Source organism: Gallus gallus, chromosome 5 (genome assembly GCF_016699485.2).
Source record: "Gallus gallus isolate bGalGal1 chromosome 5, bGalGal1.mat.broiler.GRCg7b, whole genome shotgun sequence".
NCBI classification, from domain to species: Eukaryota; Metazoa; Chordata; class Aves; order Galliformes; family Phasianidae; genus Gallus; species Gallus gallus.
Window position 1 is genome coordinate 44,709,268 of NC_052536.1, and position 19,543 is coordinate 44,728,810.

Genomic DNA, 19,543 nt, shown 5'->3' on the forward strand with positions numbered 1-19,543 from the left:
AGCTCTTTCTGTTTTAATCAGGTGAAATAGAGCTGGCTGAATATAGAGAGACGGGGGCCTTACAAGACAGTATTCTACGCTGTGTGAGAGAAGAAAGCATTCAGAAAAAAAAACTGCGCTCTCTAAAACAAAAATCTCTTGATATAGGGAATGCAGACTCCCTGTTGTTTACATTAGATGAGCATCGCAGGAAGTCCTGCATAGATCGATGTGACTTAGAAAAACCACCTGCCCCTGCTGCTTATGTGATACACAGGCAGAGTGATTATGGACGATCTCGGCAGAATTCTTCTACTAAAGCTGAAAATATAGAAATACAAGAAAATCCTCTTCCTGCAGAGAGTTTCCAGGAAGCAAGAAGACCTGTCATACCAGAAGTTAGGTTAAACTGCATGGAAACCTTTGAAGTGAAGGTGGACTCTCCAGTTAAACCTGTTGGTCCCAAGGAAGATTTAGATCTGATAGATTTGTCCTCTGACTCCACGTCAGGTCCTGAAAAGCATTCAGTGCTTTCCACTTCAGACAGTGACTCTTTAGTCTTTGAACCACTTCCTCCTCTAAGAATAGTGGAGAGTGATGAAGAAGAAACAACAAACCAGTTAAATGATGAGGTCTCTGGCAAAACCACTGTGTCATCTCCCTCAACACCTATCAATGTCTCTGCGCTCAGCCTCAGCACAACTCCTCTGGTCCAATTCAGCATTGAAGATTGCTCCAAAGACTTTAGTTCTAAGGATACAAGCAACAGCACTTCAGCAGGAATAGAGGACATCCTTTCTACTTCTCCCAAAGATAAAAAGAACTCTTTGGATTTAGGTAAGCCTGAGGAACTTCATGACGTATCCTGTGGGAGCTCACTAACACTGAAACAGAAAAGGGACCTGCTGCAGAAGTCATTTGCCCTTCCAGAAACATCCCTTGATGATAACCCTGAACTAAACGTGGAGGAAATTAGGCCTAGCGGAGCAATTCCAAGTCCCAATGTTAAAACAGTCCTCATTAAAGTTCCCGAGGATTCTGAAAACCAAACCGAAAGTGATAAACTTGGTAACAACCCAGAGTCTGATACTGAACAAAACACAGAACAAAAACAAGAAGAAGAGACTGAGGAGTCAGAATTTAAGATTCAGATTGTCCCCCGCCAGAGGAAGCAGAGGAAGATTGCTGTGAGTGCTATTCAGAGAGAATACCTGGATATTTCCTTTAACATCCTCGACAAGCTGGGAGAGCAGAAGGAAGCAGGTGAGCTCAACTGCTGTCCTGATGGCATATTATGAAGGTTTTTGTAACAGATAGGTATATATAGAGAGATATGTGATCTGGTGCAATCTGAACTAGCTGAATGCTTCCAGGTATTTGTTTTTCACAAGGAATGTACTAGCCATGCAGGTATCATGTATGTCCGGGAGAGAGCCCATGTGAAAAGGAAGTTGGAGCTCAGTGACAAAAACACTGCCCCTCATATCAAAGTTAGGGAGTGGAATTCCGTGACTTCTTTACGTGAGCAGTCAGTAAAATTGTCATTCTTCTGTGCCTTTTATCCTGTTAACCTAGTCCATATTATGCTGATCATTCTGTCCTATATAGTGATTTTTGTCTCTTATTTCTTCTGCAGACATAAGGCAATGGAAAGCGAACTGGAAAGCAAACTTAGCAGAACTAAGAGCACATGGAATTAACTACAGATATTTAGTACCAAAGATATTCATGTTTTGTTTTTATACTGTAGTTGGGTATACATAAAGTTCTCGAGGCTTGTACTTATTAAAGATTTGAGGTGCCAACATGTGGAAAGCTATGGAGTACTTCTGTGCATCCTTAGCTTTTTTTTTAGATCATTTCAATACAGGGTTTTATTCCTAAGTTCTTCAGGTGGAGAGAAAGTACATTTTAACTGTTCAGATTTCAACTGAATGTGTCAAGAACATAAAAATGTATTCTGCTGCCTCTTCTGTGGCTATTTCTTTTCAGGATTTTTCAGTGATTGGATTTTTATCAGTCTTTTTGAAAACATACGTTAATTATAAAATCAAAAAATCCTCCAGGCCTCAGTTCTTTGAAGAGAAGAGTAATACTTAATGTATGCTTGACCTCACTTATTTCTCAGTTACTTCAGAGGGAACCATGGTATAATTTCCAATTATGATTCATGAATTCATGATATCCCAGTTCTACAAGGAGAAATCATTCAGTGTGATCGTAGCTGTGCTGTTACCTTTGTTTGAGGCCGAATGTCCCATTTGTGGTACCAGTAAGCTGATGAACTGCCGAAGCCTTGTAAAAACAAAAGAGAGCCAAGTGCTTTTGACCCTTTCACATAGGTTCTTTGAGAAGAATGATCATTAAAAGCATTTTAGATAGAAATGATTTTTTTTTATTAATAGTAAGAACCACTAGTAAGTTTTCATGAATTCCCTAACAAAAACATCCTTGAAACATCTTGAAAGGACTGTACCAGTTCTGAAGCACCACATGGAATCTAGGATTTTGGCATACACAATAGTCATTTGATGGCAGGCATCTACATATCTCATCCAGAGGGAGCATAAACCAGTCACAATGACTCATTAAATGCTCACTTATGTTACAATCAGTTTGCATAACTAGGTAATTTAGTTACTTGGGTAGTTTAATGTGTCTCACGCATCTGTTTTCCTTTGTTTAGCCTTACTAATTAATTTATTTGAGAACATATGTGTTGTAATTGATTTAAGTAGGCTTAGTATCACCATCAAAATACAGTGATTGTAAGTTCAAAGCCTTATTTGAGCTTTGTCAGCCTGTTGTACATCTATATGTGTTAGAAGGGCTTCTGACATAAGTGATTTCTGAATTAAATGTGCACATGATGATTGTTTCTTCAGCTACACAATTGTAGGATACAGAATTTCCTGCCTGAGCCTCTTTACAGCACAGATACGTATTTACATTTTGATGGTCCTGTTAATCAATTTGTGAGTGGGATCAAAATCAAACTCTATGTGCATTTGTTAGTTCTGAGCTCTAAATGGGTGTATGTACAAATCTCCTTCAAAAAGTGATTTTAAGTAATAGATCTGTGTGCATCTGTAAACATTACGACTGAGTCCTTTTAGAACTGCTGCAAATGCCAGATGGTGAACGGATGTTTCAAAAAAGTGTGAAAAAGACATCCAGCGTGAAAGCAGATGGAAAATATGTATCGATTATAAACACTGACAGTTTAAGTACAATCTCTGTATGTAGATCCTGCTGCCAAAGGACTTTCAACTCTGGAAATGCCAAGAGAATCATCTTCTGCACCAACCCTTGAAGCAGGTGTCCCAGAGACCAGCAGTCACTCTTCAATATCAAGTAAGTGCATCCCTGATTGAAGAATTTAATTTCTTGTTGTATTTATACATCAGATACATATCATATATGGCAAATGCCTCCCTCTGAGTTCTCTTGATTCTTGGAAACATGGCTGTGCTGGACATCATTAGATTTGTTAAATCTATGTCGAGGATGTTAGCAGTTAGTAACCACAAGATTTTCTGTTGTGACCTGGCAAATCTGTGAAATGTGGTTTTCCCAATTTAGGCTAGGTAGCAGATAAAAGCAGAATTTCACTGAAGCTAGATGCTTATTTTACAGCGAGAGAAAACATTGTCAACTGTCTGTGCACGGAGCAGAGGACGAGAGCTTCACAGGACTATTACTGTGGTCTTCATCATATTTACTGTTTTACCTTAAGGAAAAAAACACAACAAAACTCTTGCAATTTTTGTAAAATGCTTTTAACTGCCACTCAGCTAAAATGCATTAACTTCTCATCTGAGAGTCCTATACTCGTCTCAGGGGAAAGTGAACAAGGTTTATTTAAAAAGTTCTTGTCACATGGCTTAATAGAACAGGTGTAGTTAACGTTGGAAGGTAGAGGCATCTTGGAATAGTTTAACAAGATCTAGAATTTCATGTCCATCTAGGTAATGTTAAGTAAGACATCTGAAGGTTGATGGGACAGCATCTGTTGGTAGTAGAAAAGGAAGGGGAAATGATGGTTGCTTTGATACCAGTGAGCTGCTAGATCAGAGTATCAGCCCTATTAAAGGATGATGTTATTGTGGCATGCTAGATTAGCTCTTGGAACAGTGGTTTCCTCTCTGCTTTCACCAAAAGCATCTTGAGTGATGTGCATTTCATAGAATTGAACACTCACTGTCCACCTAATGACATAGAAGTCAATCAGAAAAGCAGCTAAATAGCCACTGGTTAAGACCTATCTCTGTCTGGTTTCTGTGAGTGCTCTGTGTTTCTGTAAATTCCAATACATGAAATGTGGAGTAGTATCTATATCAAACTGAGCAGTTCAAAATGGCAGGAAGCTGCAGGAAGCCCTGGTAGTTGCAGCAGCAACAGAGGCAGTAGCAGCAGGTGCAAAAAAGAGTAGGAGGCTAGAGAGATCCCAGGGGGTACCTGAGGATGTTTCTGAACCACAATACTTTGTGTGTGTAATCCCATTGTATGGCAAAGTCAAAGTCAAGTAAGTGGGGCAGAAGCCTGGCCTGGCTGAACAGGGAACTCTGCCTGGAAATAAACTGGAAAATATCTGACCTCCGCAAGCAAGACTTGGCTTCACAGAAAGAGTACAGAGCTGTAGCTTGCATCTGCTGGAAGAAAATGTGAAATGTCAAACCTCAGCTTGAGTTGACACTGTCTACTGTGGTGTCAGACAACAAAAAGGCTTTTTCAAGTTTGTCAGGTTGAAAGAAGTCACCTAAAAAGTAAGGAGAAAGAAAGGCTGGAGGCTTAATGCCTTTTATTACTTCAGTATTTAACTTGGGCTGCCCGGACCTCAGAATTGGAGAGCCATGATTAGGGGAGCACTGTCTTCCCATCTCTGGTCACCAGAATTGTAAGGGACCAGCTGTATCAGCTCAACATTTAAGCTTAACTTATTAAGTCCATGGGGCCAGATGGAATTCACCCTTGTGTACTGAAGAAGTAAGTAGATGTTATAGCTCAACCCCTCTCAACAATTTACTTCTTTCTGTGTGCCTCAGTTTCCAGCTGTAAAATGGAGCATGGATACATCCATTGTGTCCCTTGTATATTTTGATTGAAGTATTTTTGACCTTTCACTATATGCCTTTATGGTGCTTTGCATAACAAGTCCTGATCAGGATTGTGCACACAAGGTACTTCATAACACAAACAGATAACGTTGCTTGTTCAACCAGTGCTAGGCCACAGAAAGCATGTTATTAATTATGATAGGAAGATACTGCCTTTGGACTTCTTGAGGAGAGAATTCCTCAGCAAAATGATTGATCAGATCACTAGCTAATATATGAAAGACTCAGCAAATAATATATGAAAATTATTTATCCCCTTATGATTCTCAGGTTTCCTGTAGACTACCTGATCATGAACCACTTCCCGCCCTCTATCACCAGTCAGTCATAGACTGGAAAAGTCACGTGCTGTTCCACAGCAGTCAGCCTGGCTCCAGCATGGTTCAAAGGCTGACAGCTCTCTGGGTTTTATGTTTTTGGATTTTCTTTTTTAATTCCTGATAATTGAAATCATTTTTAATGTTATGTTTCATGTTATACATGAGAGATCAGGTAAATAACAGTAGAAATCCAAACCTGCTTAACAGTAGCCAGATGATGGGAAATGTACATGAAAGTTTTTTTTTTTTTAATTCTAACCACAAAAGCTGTTAAGAAAATTCAAAGAGATAATTTTCTAAAATTTGGCAGTCATCTGCACTCCAAGCAGTCTTGTCAGTTCTAACATTAATTGCTGTTCTTTCATTAGGTAATTCTGTACTTGATAAAGTGATAAAGCATCTATTTAAAATTCTTGCCCTGAAATTGATGAAAATTATATTTTTTCCTAATTTTCTGTGAAAAAAAACAGCTGCAATATAACATAATAATGTCCTGGCCTGGTTCCATTCCAGAAATTCAGTTATACAAGGACTACTTTGCAGCAGTGCTGCAGGAGGCTGTACTTGTACCAAAAATACCAAATTAAATGCACTCTGATACATTGAAAGGATATAATAAAGTAAAACTGAAAATACTTTACCTGGTAAAATAGTTTGCGTGCAAACTTCCACTGAAGTTATTGTTGTGTTTATTAACACAAAGGGCATGAGTTGTTTTTCTGTTTTTCTTTTTAGGATACATTCTGCTTTTTTAAATCATTGTTTTAAAACAACGTTGAACATAGGCACAAATGAAAAAATCATTAGAAGATTTTGATTTGTTGTCCTTGCTGTTGAGCCTTACTGAGGAAGCCTTTTTCACGTATGCTTATGGCAATATTTGTAAAGCTTTCCTGTGTGGAGATGTGTGTAGGCATGGTTTGTTCAGCCATAGTCTGTCTTCACACTGTGCACAATGAATTTGATTTCAGTGGTGGGAATACATTGTATTGCTCACGTTCAGCTGGCAGAATGAAAGTATTATGGTTATTCCATGCGATTTTTCTTATGAATGGAGGGAAGTAAGAAAGTCAAGAATATTATATGGTTTATTTCTTCCTCCATTTAAGCACTCCTGTTGCTCCTTGTAAGAAGAATGGAAGGGCAGTTATAAAGTGGACCCATTTTCAAAAGCATGCTGGCTTCCCATTTCAGAAGAATGTGCAGGTATTATGCCTGAGTGGATAATTTAGGAAGCCTCTGCATGAAGAATGCTGGTGAAACACAGTTAGCAAAACAGATTTTTTTTTTTCCCCAGTAGTGAGCATAGATACAGTAGTCCTCCATACTTTTCTGGGAGGAGACTGCGTTTCCTTTCTCAGTATACAGTGTGTGATTTTATCACTTATCTGCATGGGAACTTTGGGATGGTATCTTATGCTGCACAGATACCAAGTATTTTGAAGAACTTATGTTATTTGGTGACAAAAAGGCACTGACAATCGGCACAGTAGATAAGATCCTAGATCCAAGTAATTTATGATGTGTCATTTGGCCATAATTTTACCCTGTGTAGCTGTGTGAAAAGTGCATATTGACTCAAGCAGGATCCTTGAGCAAGCAATTTGTGTCCTATCACTAATTACCTCATGCTGGCTTGTAAGTTCAGGAAATAAGAGTAGTTTTACATGTTGTTTGAGCCCTTGAAATCCTTTTGCATTTCTGACTTGCAGCTCAGTTCAGACAAATGAAAAGAGGCTCTTTGGGAGCTCTGACAATGAACCAGCTAATGAAGAGGCAGCTGGAACACCAGTCTAGTGCTCCCCACAATATCAGCACTTGGGATACTGGTGAGCTGCGTTTATTGTTCCTTATTTTTATTTCCTTAAGCCAATTACTTTCTGTATCAATCCACTAGAAAAGTAGGTGTTTTTATTCTACCTCTGCAGGTAAATAATCAGTCTCGAGTCTAAAGAGGAATTGCATAGTAAATAGCAGATTTTCACCTGGTATGAGTTGGAATATTTGGGATGTAGTCCCTCTGGTACAGTGGTGTCCCCATAATTTTGCATACTGGGGACCAAGCTGATTGAAATGGAAGTATCACTGTTGGTTTCATTAAGTATAGAATTTCATCCTTGATGCATGGAATCATTAATTTGCACATATGTTTACAATGGTGTTGGTACACTAAGGATTTGCACGCTATACTATCGTTTCACTTCCCTGTAAAGAAGTTTCTGCCAGCTCATGCTGAAGTTTATTTTTCCATTTACTGACCTTTTTCACCGCTCAAGATGAAAATAAAGCAGACAGTGAAAATGGAAATAAGCACATAATTTCCTCATTCTTCATGTGAAGAATTTTACTTTTTTTAATCTTCTGTAAAAATTGTTCTCGTGCTCAAATTCACAGTAGATGTCACTCAACAATGAATTAATTATGTTTTTTAATTAATTAATTATGAGACTAGATAATTTATTGCCCATCTTGATGTTAGTGACATTATGGAATTTATGAGCAGGTCTACATGTGTCCAGAGAAAAGAATGCTTAAAACCTCTTGTGGAATTTAGCATGTTGAATGAATGTCCACCAGTTCTGGACAGTTGTGCTTGAAGTTTTGCTTAATTTATTCTTCAGCCTCCAGTTCCATCAACCTAAATCTGGTATTTGAAACATGGCTAAAGTTATAGCATATACCTCAGGTCTTTCCTTTCTGATAGTCGAGTCTGCTGAGTAGCATGCTCAGCATTAAGCTTAAGTCATAAAGGGGAGAATTTGTCAATAATAGCAATGTTTTTTGTCTTATCAGCAAGAAAGTTTATTTATTAAAGAGACTTAGTTGGTATCACTTCAGTTTTCAGACAGGTTTTTAGAGACTGAAAAGTTAATACTATCTTTCTGTGAGAAGTATTCAGCCTACATTTCAGAAGAACAGGTCAATACTCAAAACCACGTAGGACTTCCATCTTTTTAACCTTGTTCCAAATCTTCTAGATTTCTTCATAACGTCTGTTACTCTTCTGTCTAACATTCATAAAAACTAAAGGCCTACAATCATGGAGATACTAAGTAAAGTGTTTTCTTCCAGAAACGTTTGCATCTCTCAGTCTCCTTTTCAACCACTAGCTTTAAAGTAAAAATACTATTTAGACAGATTAATTTTTTTTCAGGACAAATGGTCAGTTTTACTGTTAGTTGCACTACAGTTTTGAGACTCATTATGCTCAAGTGTAACAACTGCTATAATGCAGAAGTATATGATGCAAGCTTGGTCCATGCATGCTTTCTATTTTTTTAAACACGGGTAGGTATCATGCTTCTCATTTCTTATTTCAAAACTTTCTTTCTCAAGCTTGTTATCTATGCATTAAAATCATTGCATGTCTAGCATCTGTCAGAACAAGCTATACATTAACTTCTAGTCTATGGTATTTCTAAACGTTAATTTTCTCTTATTGTGGCTCTTGTATTCCATGCCTTGTTGAATGTTTACAGTTAGCTCTTCATTTCTTGCTTAGTCGGATTTCTCAAAAATGCCTTCTTTGGCGTTCTGTAATCTGTCACTTTTTCTTTGTGGACTTCTATTTTTCTCTTTCTCCCTTTTTCTTTTGCTCTTTCTACGCTTAAAAATTAACTTTTTTCTTACTTTCCCCCCCCCCAAAGCTGATTTATTTATCTTTCTCTTGGTTTAACTGTTTATATCTTGTTGTGCTGGTGACATACTGGATTCATAGTGATGGAGACTGAAGTTCTGTATTTATTCACAGAGCAGATACAGCATGGAAAGCGGCTATGCAATGTCCCTGTTTGCCTAAACCCTGACTTGGAGGGACCACCACTAAGAATCAGAGGTTAGTTCAGTGTCCAGTTGACCTGATCTCTCTGCAAAGACTACTAGGAATGTTTTCTCATTAATACCAAATAACAGTGAATTTTATGTTCCGTTAGCTATTGTAAAGCCCTAAACTGTCCTACAGTACACATTATTGAAAAGTATTAGACAAATCTATTCGTTCAAAACAGGGTCAGCTGATGAAAGGCACTGGCTTTCTGCTAGTGTTTTCTCCGGCTGGCTTGTGCTGTCAAGCTGGAAGTTGCCAGTTCAATATCCTCATAGCCAAAGATGTACAGATTTTCTTACAATCTTGTACTGTGGCAGTGACCTACCATCTTCAAACTAAATCACGTTTTTTTCTTCTGTTCAGTAAATGAGTGAAGGACATTTCTGAATAGTTGAATTGTATTCCAACATTTTATCCTGCATTACGACAGCTACTGGCATTTGCCTGCTGCAATGGGCCTTCTGTCTGGAGAAGATGACAGTGAACTTCCAAAGTCATGGTAGAGAGATCTTGATTTGTTTGTGAGGGGGGAAGTAATTGGCTAGAAAAATATGGAAAATCTACTTCTATTTCTTATGTTCTGGATGATGTCCTACATTTCTGGAGAGTATTCTGGACTTCCTGGAGTGTCTATTTTCATCCAGATAAGTCTCAGGGAACAATTATGAAGTAGTGAACTCTATGTAAAGAAGTATTTTTTCTGAGTAAAATGTCGTCTTCTTGTTGAACCGAACCTCAACACTCATATTTTGAGTTAAAATATTGTGGAAGCTTCTGAGCTTCTTATTTTGCCTGAGAGGTGCTATTAAATTTGATTTTCCTGTAATAACTGGGATTATCTTGTCAGAAATTCTTTCTGAACTTAGCATTCATTGAGAAGCCACTTCCATAGTTAAATATTGTCAGAACATGCTAATGTTAATGTTAAATTTAAATCTGCAGATTGAAGGAAACAGAAAGAAAGTTGGTAACATTAACATGTGATTGAATTCAGATTAAAAAGGCATAGATACTTTTCTAAAAGTTGATTAAAAAATGTGCTTGTCATATCTAGATCTTTGGAGTGAGTTGCCTTTGGGGCAGCTTATACACAATATGATGGTGTCTATCAGCTGAGTTCCCTGGATTCTTTAATGGAGCTGAACCTTATGGGAACAGTTGTAATGCAGTTTCTATCATGCCAGCTATACGAAGCAACAAAATAAAATATTTTTAAGATTTAAAGAATTAAATCTCTCTATCTTGGTGACCTGGAGAATGAAACTGCCAAAAACATTTGAATGACCACCGAAATGCACCTTAGATGAATTACATGGCTTGTATATCACCATAACTTAGAAGTTTCTGATGGCTTATCCATGAGCCCGTTAACATTGGATTCATCATCCTGAGGTTTTCTTTGCAACTAGAGTAGCTGGAGTCTTACCTCTTCTTTTTTTTTTTTTTTTTTTTTTTTTTTTTTTTTTTTTTTCTATTTTCTTTCCTGCAATTACTTAACACTAATGCTTAATGCAAACAAAGGGATTAAGGAGAAAGACTGTCATACTGGTTAGACTATCAGACTACCTAATACTGGTCTAATTCTGGAAAACAGAACGTAAATAAGTAAAGAGTTTGGATTTTCCATTATACACAACTTTTCATTTTAAATAAGCATCTGTCTGAAAACAGCTGTGCACAATTTGCCTGATGCTAAAGGAACCTCATATATTGGCAAAGCTATGCTGTCTCTAGGCTCCCAGCTGAAAAACTCAGTTTTGTAGAATCAAGATGCTTATGAAGACATTCAATAGAAAGCATTTCTAATTACCAGCCCTCCAATGCTTTCAGTGCTTCTAACGTTCTTATAAGTTCTTTCTTCCAACTGTCCCTTTTTTGATTTTTCTCTCATGCCTCTGTTAGGGATGCTGTGAATAAGCTGATGACACAGTGGTCAGGCGTACAAACTTTTTTACTTCTTTGTGTCATTAAGAACGGTGAGAAGGTGATTGAAAGTCTGAGGGAGGGATGTAAATCTTCTTCCAGTCTAATACAATCTGTAGAATTATGCTTTCTTCCTAAATATGAGTAGATACACAGACATCTGCCCTTCCCAGAATTTGTTTTCTTTATCTTTTTTTCAAGGATATATATATATATATATATTTATTTGATAGTTATCATTAATTGGAGGAACATGCTATATCCTTTTATTGGCATAAATATTTCTTATTCTGTGCAGAGTAAAATCATTATGGCTCTTCCTTACAAGCCTGATCTGCAGGCCAATGCAGTTTGGGATTCTGTTTAGTGATTTTCTTTTGCTTTTCTGTTTTTATTGTTCCTTATTGCCTAAAGGTGCCACAAAATCTAGCTTGTTATCAGCACCCAGTATAGTCAGTATGTTTGTACCTGCACCAGAAGAATTTGCTGATGACCAGCCCACTGTGATGACTGACAAGTAAGTTCATTTTCTGCTTCTTTCAACAAACTAGTTAAACTTCATGTAGATCAAGCTAAATATAAATATACTTAACAGAAATAAAGTTTACTTTCTATCTTTTAATTGTATGCTATCTTTTTTGAATTAATATATTTTACTCTAAGTTAAAAATTTTCAAAACACTGCCCACAAGATGTGTTTCTAACTCAGTGGGATATCTGTGAGTTTGCATTGGTGAGATTACAACTCAGGCTACTGTATATACATGAAGGGGAAGGGAGACAGTTTCTACCCTTCATTTAAAAATGGGTAATTGCATGGTTAGAATTATACAATATATGTAACCTACTAAGGACACTTGGGTAACAGAAGTTTTGGATTTTTCTTTAATTGAAACTGATAGCTTAAATGAGTGAAATTGTACTGTTCCCTATTTTAAATCAATGGTTCCTTGTGATCACTCAAAACCACTTTCACCTTAGGAAGAAAAAAGGTTATTTTTCAAATTCTTCTGGTTTTCAGTAGAAAGTCACGATTACCCATCAACACTTCTGTTACCAACACAGCACTGATCTCAAAGGCTTTTGCAAACATCTACTTGTTGGTTAAAATGCCTCTGAAATAAGTATTAAGCGTACTCATTTAATGGATTAGGAAAGCTGTCATCAGGGAGCCCTGTGTTGAATTACTGAAAAACTATGAATAGAAACTATAAGTTCCTGATTGTGCTCCTGTGCTCAGTCCAGTAGACAGATCTACCAAGATGATCGCTGGTCAAGGCCACTGAGCAGGCTGTGACTGGAAGCAGACCTTATAGTGTGACAAAGCGAAGGATCCCCAAAGTTAGGATTATCTTTGACACATCCTTTGGTCAATTCTGCAAAGCTCTAGCGTCATCACTTATTAACATGTAGATCATCTGAGCTTGACTTTCATGACTTTGTTGGCATATTTTCTTTCCGTTCAGTAACAAAGTCAAGAAAATTGCCTGTACAATTCCATTAGGTTAAAATATCACAATCTGTTGGAGTCATTAGCAACTGATTGATTAAATTGAGCAAACTTTCCTACTGGGCTGGGATAAGCTAGTTTCCCACATTGGCTTGCTTTTTATGTTCAGTTGTGAAAGTCTGTCTCACATCTCCTGAGTCTGACATCCTCTTTATAATTAGACATTAGAGAGTTCTTTCAGAACTTCTTTGGTTGTCTATTAGTATTTTAGGAGGAGTAACTGACTCAGCAGCAAATTTGTCCTGGAAAAGGGGGTTTCTCCTAAGTCTAAGGTTCTGTGCCTCTGACTGGTTCTTTAATTTCCTTCTTTTGTTTCCTTAAGAGCAATAAGTGCTGTGGAAGCCAATCAGATTAATTGCTTCTAGTTGCATAATTTGTTACTCATAATTCATGACAGAAAGGACAATGTGAAATTCTTCTATTTTTTTGAGATCATCTAAGTATGTCATTGTTTATGTCTATACTACTATATAGAAAAGTGCCAGGGATGTGAGCCCTTGCCTGAAACCAAGTGACGTGAACTGGCTGATGTTAACATTGCTAGGGCTAGTCTTCACTGTGATAGATTCCTCTTGAGTAGTGCAGACTGAAGCAGTCCAATACAGTGAGGGAAGTAGCTAAGTATTACCAATGTGGGACTCAAAGCTTAGACTTACATTATGCTCTTCCTTCATCAGTGTAGAAACAGCCAGCACAGCTAGTGGAAACCTTTATTAATATTTGAAAGCCATGGACTTAATTATAGAAAGATCATGATTACATTTTTTTTTAACTAAATTAATTCTGAGTAGAAAGTACTAAATTATAGTACTGTAAAAAGACATAAGTATGTCTGCATGCATTGTTTTGAATTTCTCAATGTCTGTTTTACTGCTCCTTGCAGATGCCATGATTGTGGAGCAATTCTTGAAGAATATGATGAAGAAACACTAGGCCTGGCAATAGTTGTGCTCTCAACCTTCATTCACCTTAGTCCAGACTTGGCTGCTCCTCTACTGTTGGACATCATGCAGTCTGTTGGAAGGTAAATTTCAGGACTGTCCTTATTTCCATATGATTGAAGAATGTTGTGCCTGCAACTGAGTTTACGTAAACTTCATTATATGAAGCTATATATAACATCTGGTTCCGCTTACTGGAAGAACTTTTCGGATTCCTCAACCATATTTAGTTTGCTTATTAAAACTAAAGATTTGCATGTCTTATCTTCCTAACTAGCTGCTCAATCAGGTTGTCTTTGATAATGTCTTGAGTTTTTGGTGTCTGCTGTTCTTCTGTCGTGACTTTTATCTAGTATGCACTGGATAACTCAAGTGCACCATTATATTGTAGTACTTGTCATTGCTGCTTCAACTGCTTCCACAACTTGTTGCCTAAGATGTGGGAGAGAGGCATCCTACGTGTTTCAGAACAAACTTCTCAGCAGCGCTACACACACAGAAATGGCACGGCTCTCTTCTCCATATTACTTTTAGTGTCTGAAGTTGCTTGACTGACTTATGCAGTGACATGGCTCTTTACAGCCCTGCCTCCCCATCTCCCAGTGCTAGTGCTAGTTCACTAGCTAGTTCTAGTGCTGCAGTTCACTGCTAATGAACTCTGGTGGAGGCAGAATTTCTAATCTAGACAGATGCTTTCCATTCTGTGTGATTCTTGTAAATACAGAACTAACAGTCATTAAGAAGCCATAGAGAGTGAATCAATTGGAAGATAAATTATCAGGGATGAGGGCTGAGTGGTTTAACTTTTTCTATGCTTTGAAGATGGAATGCTGCATCTTTGGAGGAAGCTGATTTTTTAAAGCAGCAGATGGCGTGCAGCATGGAGTATTTTTGGTAAATGGCCCATGTTGTTCCTACTAGCTGCCTTTTCTGGCGAATTCTAAGTGCAGTAAGTGGCTATCTAGAAAGGAATTATACTGAACATAAGTAATGAGGTAATAAGTGGAGATGGTGATGAGAGTTTGTTCAAATAATATTTAGAGTGGTAGTGATAAACACATACAAGCTGTTAATTTCAAATAGCTTTAGATGTTCCCAAGTGTTTAATGTAGTTCATGTCTCATGACGTATTTCCATTTGGAAACTAGAATCTAAATGTTTTGTTTATTATAAAACAAACAAAAACAACACTTCTCCTCAACACGGATGCGTTATAGCATTCAGATGGAGGGGAGAAAGTTTGCAAAGGACTTTGATTTCCTTCAGAAGAAAATTGTTATGTTTTTGTTTCTGAACATTCAGTAGATTTTTGGAAATAGCTGTGATGTCTATTGGCACGTGATTAGTTCCACCAAATTCTGTAGAAATCTGCTTGTACTTTACGGTAAGCTAATGCTTCAGTTATTCCAGGATCAAGGCTTGTATTGCTTGAAGGTGACCTCAGAGCTATTTTCACTCAGAATTAATTTGCACATCAGAAAATATTTTAGCCTGGGCTCCTCTTAACAACAGTGGAGTCATGGACTCTCGTGATTTTTTTATTTTTAATGCTGGAACAACTGAAGATATCTTCAATCCACTGCAGTATCCAACCTGAGATTATTTCACAGCCGAATGTATGCTGTGTGTCCAGCTTGTCATGCATCATTAATGGAAATCACCATCCATTCTGGTTTATGCTGATGCACTTGACTGAGCTGCTTTAGGATCCTTCTTGTGGTTTGCAGTGGAGATAGGATTGGAAACTGCCTTCTGAACTGAGGCTGACAGAGGATTAAGCAAAAGCTAAATCTATCCTGAAAGGATCTTGAATCAAAGATAAATGTTAAAAGCCAATTCATCAGCTGATGCAAACTGATCTTTTTCTATGAACTTGCAATTCAGTTGTGTCTTATACCAGCTGAAATACTGACGCGTATCAGATGGAAGTAAAAATTGCATGGTATTTTGTATGTAGGTGATGCTTCCAACTTTTAGTGACTTTTAGGAATAAATGTGCATTGCTTTCATAGTATAGGCTCTGACTCTGTTTGTTTACATGTTCTGGATACTTAAGTGTGTGATTTACTTTATGCTTGTTTAAGTATTTTCTCAATTGAATTCCCATTCTGGGCTTCCTAGTCTATATTTAGGTTCTAAAAATGAATGATGTGATTTTTGAGAACCCCCTGACTTTCTCATCTGACTTTGTAAGAGCTCGTAGGTTCTTACTGTTTCTGAAATTAAGCCACTTATTTAGGTGCCAAAATCTGAAATTAGAAGCCTCACTTCAGATTGCCAAGTGGAGAATTTTGGCTCAGTCTATGCTGCTGTATTAATCAGAAACAATTCACCCAGTATGCAGCTTCTGGCAAAGTTTATTCTTCACCACATCCTTTTAGATTAGTAATTGTTTTAGATATGCACGTGACAGTAGTTTTCACTTCATTATCATCATTCTGGAACAGGAAGGGAAGTAGAATTGTCTTCAAATCTGGGAAGTATTTGTGACATTGCAGAACTGGTTAGAGTTTATATGTTGTTCCAACATGGTTTGCGTGAATTTAAGAGCACTTCAGGAGATTTTTCTGGTAGCATTTTAAATATTCTGTAAAGCCTTTGTTTATCATTATTGTTATTTTTTAACTAGATAGTCTATTGACTTTATTCAAAATGGAACACAAAAAAAGCATTAAAGCATATGAGCTTCAATTACTGTTATTTTTGTTGCAGGTTGGCATCAAGTACCAGTTTCTCTAATCAAGCAGAAAGGTATAGTAGCAAAAGATAGATACCTTTTCCAAAATCAAGCAATGAATTTGAAGCTTTGTCTTCCCTGGCCATGAAAACAATTAAATGTAACCTTTTCCTTTATTTATTTATTTATTTATTTATTTATTTGTGTAAGTTCCTAAGTGAGAGGAAAAACTCATCCTTTTCATTTCATTCAAATATTTTTTGTCTTCTGAAGATGAACAGAAACTCGTATTCATATGTAGGGAATACAAAAAAAAAAAAAAAAAAAAAAAAATCAGATTCATTAGATTCATTTAAAGATGCCTCCTGATTTCCAGAATTTCAGTGCAGGTTGTTCTAGGTTGTTGCGTGTTTGCTCAATATTTGCCTTGATAAACTGTCTCCATGTATTCAATGAAGTGAGGTGAAATGAGTCACCCTCAGCCATGGAGAACCCCTCCTAGTGATGTCTCATCACTTAAAAAAGATGCTGAATAAGATAAATTCATTTTGAAAAGCTGCAAAAAGGGCTAGGAAGTGCAGTTTATGAATGAATAGATAACACTTCAGTTTTTTTTAACGAAACCATTCAATCTGTGAGAGATTAGGAAGTATTTAAGCTCTTAAAGGAAACTGCAAATTAATGCTGTAATGTGCACGCTTACCTATTTCTCATGTGTTTTATGGTAAAACCAAGAATCTGTACAACTGAAATGACAAGGTGAGAGCGGGATTGTATTTCAAATCCTGACAACTCACAAGGAAAAATATGTGGAGAATAAGGGAAAATGCAGCTATTTTTGAGACGAATTCTTCAGGTACCTGTACACAACTATCCCATCTCTGAATAGTTGACCTGAATTAATAAAGTAAAATTAATATTTTTTTTTTGAATCAGGAAAGTTCTGCTTATGTCTTTCTCATAACTGAGCACTTTTGTAATTTAAAAAAAATAGGATCTTACTTGTCTAACCTGAAAACATAGTGATGATAAATGATTCATCTGCAGCACAATTTCTCTACTTTCGTTTCCTTCCTTTCATTTCAGCATGATGATCCCTGGAAATGCTGCAGGTGTTGCCAAGCAGTTCCTCCGCTGTGTGTTCCATCAGCTGGCTCCTAATGGCATCTTCCCTCAGCTCTTCCAGAGCAATATTAAAGGTGAACTAGAGTACCTGAGTACATTTCTGACCCCTACAATTACCCCCATATGAACTCCTAGTGAAAAAATGTCATTCCAATTTCAGATGGAAGTTTCTTACGGACCTTAGCCACATCCCTTATGGATTTCAGTGAGCTGAGTTCTATTGCTGCTCTGAGCCAGCTATTAGAGGTATGTTGGCTATCCCTCTATTAATGTTGCTAGCTTTATTAGGCATTATCAGACTTACTGAAACCACCTCTCCTCATGCGTTAGGAGTTCAGACCTATATCACCAAAAGCAATGTGAATTTTGGTTTTGTTTCTTTTTTTTGTCACTGGAAGCAGGATCCTCACCATTTTCCTTCTGGGTTTTATTTTCACTGATAGCTTTTTTTTCTTTCTTTTCCACAGACCAGTCCCTGGAGCTGCCTTATTCCTTAGCAGCTTAGGCCATCTCTTTCCCAGCACTATTTCTGGTTTTCAGAAATATTTATTCTCCTATATTGGCCTTCTCATCTGTGTTTGATGGCACTTTCTCTAAATAATCCAAAGATGTATTGCCTGCTTTTTGCCACCTTCTTTCTGTGCTCTTGGCTTGTTTCTATTGTAACTTTTAGCATCCCATTAGTACTAGTCACTTCCATTCTCCTGCTCTTCCAAGAACATGAGCATTCCTTCAAACAAAGATTCTGACGGAACTTTAAAACTATTTACATCTTTCCAGTCCTGTCCTGGACTGGAAAAAATTGTGCATCACTTACTGAACGTTAATGTCTTCTTCAAAATTGGCCAAAGGAAAATATGGACGAGCTACTGATTAATATGAGTTGTGCTTTCTTTTTTACTGCCACAACAATACAAGCAGCATATGAGTTAGGACCTTGTGTATAAAATTTTCTCTCAAAGTTCAGCATCTTAAGCTTTTGACATTGAAATCTCTTGGTCAGTACTTCAGGAGATGAACTAGACTTAACTATCACATACTCAGGTCAAATTCCCCAGACAACATTTTATCATTATTACTATACAAAATGTAAGTAGTATTTAGTATGAAAAATAAACCTCTGAAATTCCAGATATTGTTTAAGCGGCCATGTTTCCATTTGTTTATAGTTGTCATTTTGTTTCCCAGGGTTTAAATAACAAAAAGAATTTACCAGCAGGGGGTGCGATGCTACGCTGTTTGGAAAATATTGCTACTTTTATGGAAGCCTTGCCAATGGATTCGCCCAGCAACCTTTGGACTACAATTAGCAATCAGTTTCAGACCTTCCTTACCAAACTCCCTTGTGTTTTGCCACTTAAGGTATGATATAGACATTTGAAATGAGCTTTACTATCATTGGTCAGGATGTACAGAAACAGTAGGAAAGCTGTGGATGAGAGCCAGAGTATGGGTGGTTGTGAATGTTTTCTAATGATGCAACTAATGTTTACAAAGGACTAAATTTATTGTACTCCCAATCTATCTCTTTAATAGTATTTTTTTTTTTTCCATAGGAAACAATAACAACTCTGACCAGAGAGTACTCTTTCACTCTTTGTTAGATATTTTTTCCCTCTACACTTTCCGTACCCTGACTTTGTCAGATTAAATTACTGCATTTGAGAGAATGAATGTTTTGGCATCCGTCTGATTTTAACTGTTAAAATTTAATCTCACAAGGCCAGCACCATCTTATTAATTTGCTAAAAGTATACAATACTCAGACAGGCAGAGTAAAATGTGAGACTACTGGAACTATTCCCATAAGTAACTGAGCCCAGCCTGTTTGTTTGACCAGGTTGTAGTTCTGGCTATATATGGATGGAAACTGAATGTATATGGAAACTGAATCTAGAAGTTTCGAGCTCTTATTTCTGAGTGCTCAAAACAGAGAGGCCTTACTTCCTACTGTGTACATTTCCTGATGTTTTCTCAGTTAACACAGTAATTCTTTCCAGTAAACATGGAATTCTGATACTCTTATTCTGACTTCATTTCTCACAGCATGAATGAGCCAAGCAGTAATTTCTTATGTGCAAAGGCATGTTGATCAATGTGAGCTGAAGGATCCAACATCTAACTT

At 37.2% G+C, this 19,543-nt stretch overlaps 1 protein-coding gene across 14 annotated transcripts in view; it reads left to right on the top strand.

Moving 5' to 3' along the window:
* UNC79 (unc-79 homolog (C. elegans)) overlaps positions 1–19,543 on the top strand; it is a 95,742-nt gene that overhangs the window by 48,755 nt on the left and 27,444 nt on the right. For 10 of the 14 annotated variants that reach the window (XR_005860171.2, XM_004941883.5, XM_004941885.5 and 7 more), the window contains 10 exons: positions 22–1,242; positions 3,226–3,333; positions 7,129–7,245; positions 9,168–9,251; positions 11,580–11,682; positions 13,559–13,699; positions 16,329–16,367; positions 17,380–17,492; positions 17,579–17,664; positions 18,607–18,780. Coding sequence is in view for 12 of the 14 variants with exons in the window: in XM_004941883.5 (XP_004941940.2) it covers positions 22–1,242; positions 3,226–3,333; positions 7,129–7,245; positions 9,168–9,251; positions 11,580–11,682; positions 13,559–13,699; positions 16,329–16,367; positions 17,380–17,492; positions 17,579–17,664; positions 18,607–18,780 (2,186 nt within the window). In the remaining 2 variants the exon portion in view is untranslated. The remainder of the gene's footprint in view (positions 1–21; positions 1,243–3,225; positions 3,334–7,128; positions 7,246–9,167; positions 9,252–11,579; positions 11,683–13,558; positions 13,700–16,328; positions 16,368–17,379; positions 17,493–17,578; positions 17,665–18,606; positions 18,781–19,543) is intronic. The other 4 variants (XM_015287759.4, XM_040701423.2, XR_005860172.2 and 1 more) reach the window with 3 other exon arrangements.